The following is a 1627-nucleotide window of genomic DNA, read 5'->3' as shown; positions in this document are numbered from 1 at the left end:
CCCGCCACTCACCGGTTCTCCTCGCCCTCCAGCAGCTTGCGGTACGTGGCGATCTCCACGTCCAGGGCCATCTTGACATTGAGCAGGTCCTGGTACTCGCGCAGGTGCCGGGCCATCTCGTCCTTCAGGTGCCGGATCTCCTCCTCCAGCCGGGCGATGGTGTCCTGGTACCCCCCGGCCTCCCCCGCGAAGCGCTCCTCCATCTCCCGCATCTGGCGCATCAGCGAGTCGTTCTGGGGGGACAGGGGAGCTCAGCGAGGTGGGAGACAGGGAGTTACCTGAGCTGGGAGCTGGGGATGCTGGAGGGGGGTGGTCAGCCATGGTCAGCCCTGGGCTGGCTCCAGCTGACGTGGGACCGCGATGGGTGGCCATCACCCTCCGTCCACCTAGCGCTGGGCAGCAGGGTCCACTGGGAGCAAGCTGGCCAGGTGCTGGGCAACCCCAGCACCCTCTGCCTGGGGTCCCAGGCCTCCCAGAAAAACCATCCCGCCCCAGTGGGTGGGCACAGATGGGTGCAGGAGCACTGGGAGGCTGCCTGGGGGTGGCACTGCCACACTGGTGGCTGGTGGCTGGCTCCTGTGACCACGTCCATGCCAGAGCGGGGTTGTCGTGCCCTGTTTGTTTGCAACCCCCTTCCCAGCCTGCAACCAGACACCCCGAGCCCTGCGCCCGCCTGCCTGGAGCCTCGCAGCTCGGGGCTGCGCCTTGACCCAGGGGCTCTGCCAAAACACCTCACACAGGCCCAGAGCGCTGCTGGGGGAGGCGCAGCCCAAATCTGGGGGACTCGTCCCCCCATGGCAGCAACTCAGAGAGCTGGGAAGAGCCCGCCACCCCCGAGCTCCCCAAGCAGCCCCAGACCAGCAGCCTTGCAGGGGAGCTGGGGGTCTCCCCAGCGCCTCCCGCAGCTCACCGTGCCCTTGAGGGCGTCAATCTCGCAGGTGTAGGACTGGATCTGGTGCCGGTACTCCAACATCTCCTGTTTCGCCTGCCGCAGCGCGTCGTTGTTCTTGTTGGCCGCCTGTGTCAGGTCAGACACCTGGGGAGAGACCAGGGTCAGTGGGCACGGCCACCAGGATGGCCAGGATCGTGGCTGCGGCCGGACCGGAGCCCCCCACCTCCCGCACCTTGGACTTGTACCACTCCTCAGCCTCGGCAATGTTCTTGGCCGCGATGCTCTCGTACTGGGCGCGGATGTCCCGCAGCGCAGCCGTCAGGTCAGGCTGTGAGACGTCCATCTCCACCTGGATGTGCTGCTCCTGCAGCTGAGCCTGCAGCTCCCGGATTTCCTAGGGCGGACAAGGTGACAGCTCAGGGCACCCAATCTGTCCCCAGCCCCACGGGTGCCTGGGGGAGAAGGGGGTCGCCCCTGACCTACCTCTTCGTGCACCTTCTTGAGGAAGGCGATCTCCTCCTGCAGCGATTCGATGCGCCTTTCCAGGTCAATGCGTGCCAGCGTGGCCGCATCCACGTCCTGGGGGGACAGGGAGAGCAAGGGTTAGTATGGGGGGCAGGGGGAGCACGGGGACCCCTCACTGGGGATGGAGGGTGCAAAGATGTGCTCAGAGCCGTGCCCCATTGCTGGGGCCAGGCTGCTGAGGTGAGGGGGGGGGGGGGGGGGGGGGGGGGG

General features: G+C 67.3%; 1 protein-coding gene across 1 annotated transcript in view; it reads right to left on the bottom strand.

Moving 5' to 3' along the window:
* The window catches only part of LOC104507591 (desmin-like), a gene marked incomplete at both ends in the record, with an annotated part of 1726 nt that extends 255 nt beyond the window's left edge, over nt 1-1471 (bottom strand). Inside the window, 4 exons of the mRNA XM_010148925.1 lie at nt 13-233; nt 911-1036; nt 1125-1286; nt 1376-1471. Of these exons, the coding sequence (XP_010147227.1) occupies nt 13-233; nt 911-1036; nt 1125-1286; nt 1376-1471 (605 nt within the window). The remainder of the gene's footprint in view (nt 1-12; nt 234-910; nt 1037-1124; nt 1287-1375) is intronic.
* Nucleotides 1472-1627: the final 156 nt, after the last annotated feature.

Source organism: Eurypyga helias, unplaced genomic scaffold (assembly GCF_000690775.1).
Source record: "Eurypyga helias isolate BGI_N326 unplaced genomic scaffold, ASM69077v1 scaffold20410, whole genome shotgun sequence".
NCBI lineage: Eukaryota > Metazoa > Chordata > Aves > Eurypygiformes > Eurypygidae > Eurypyga > Eurypyga helias.
Note: the sequence above shows the minus strand (reverse complement) of the source record. Positions and strands in the feature narration are given on the sequence as shown.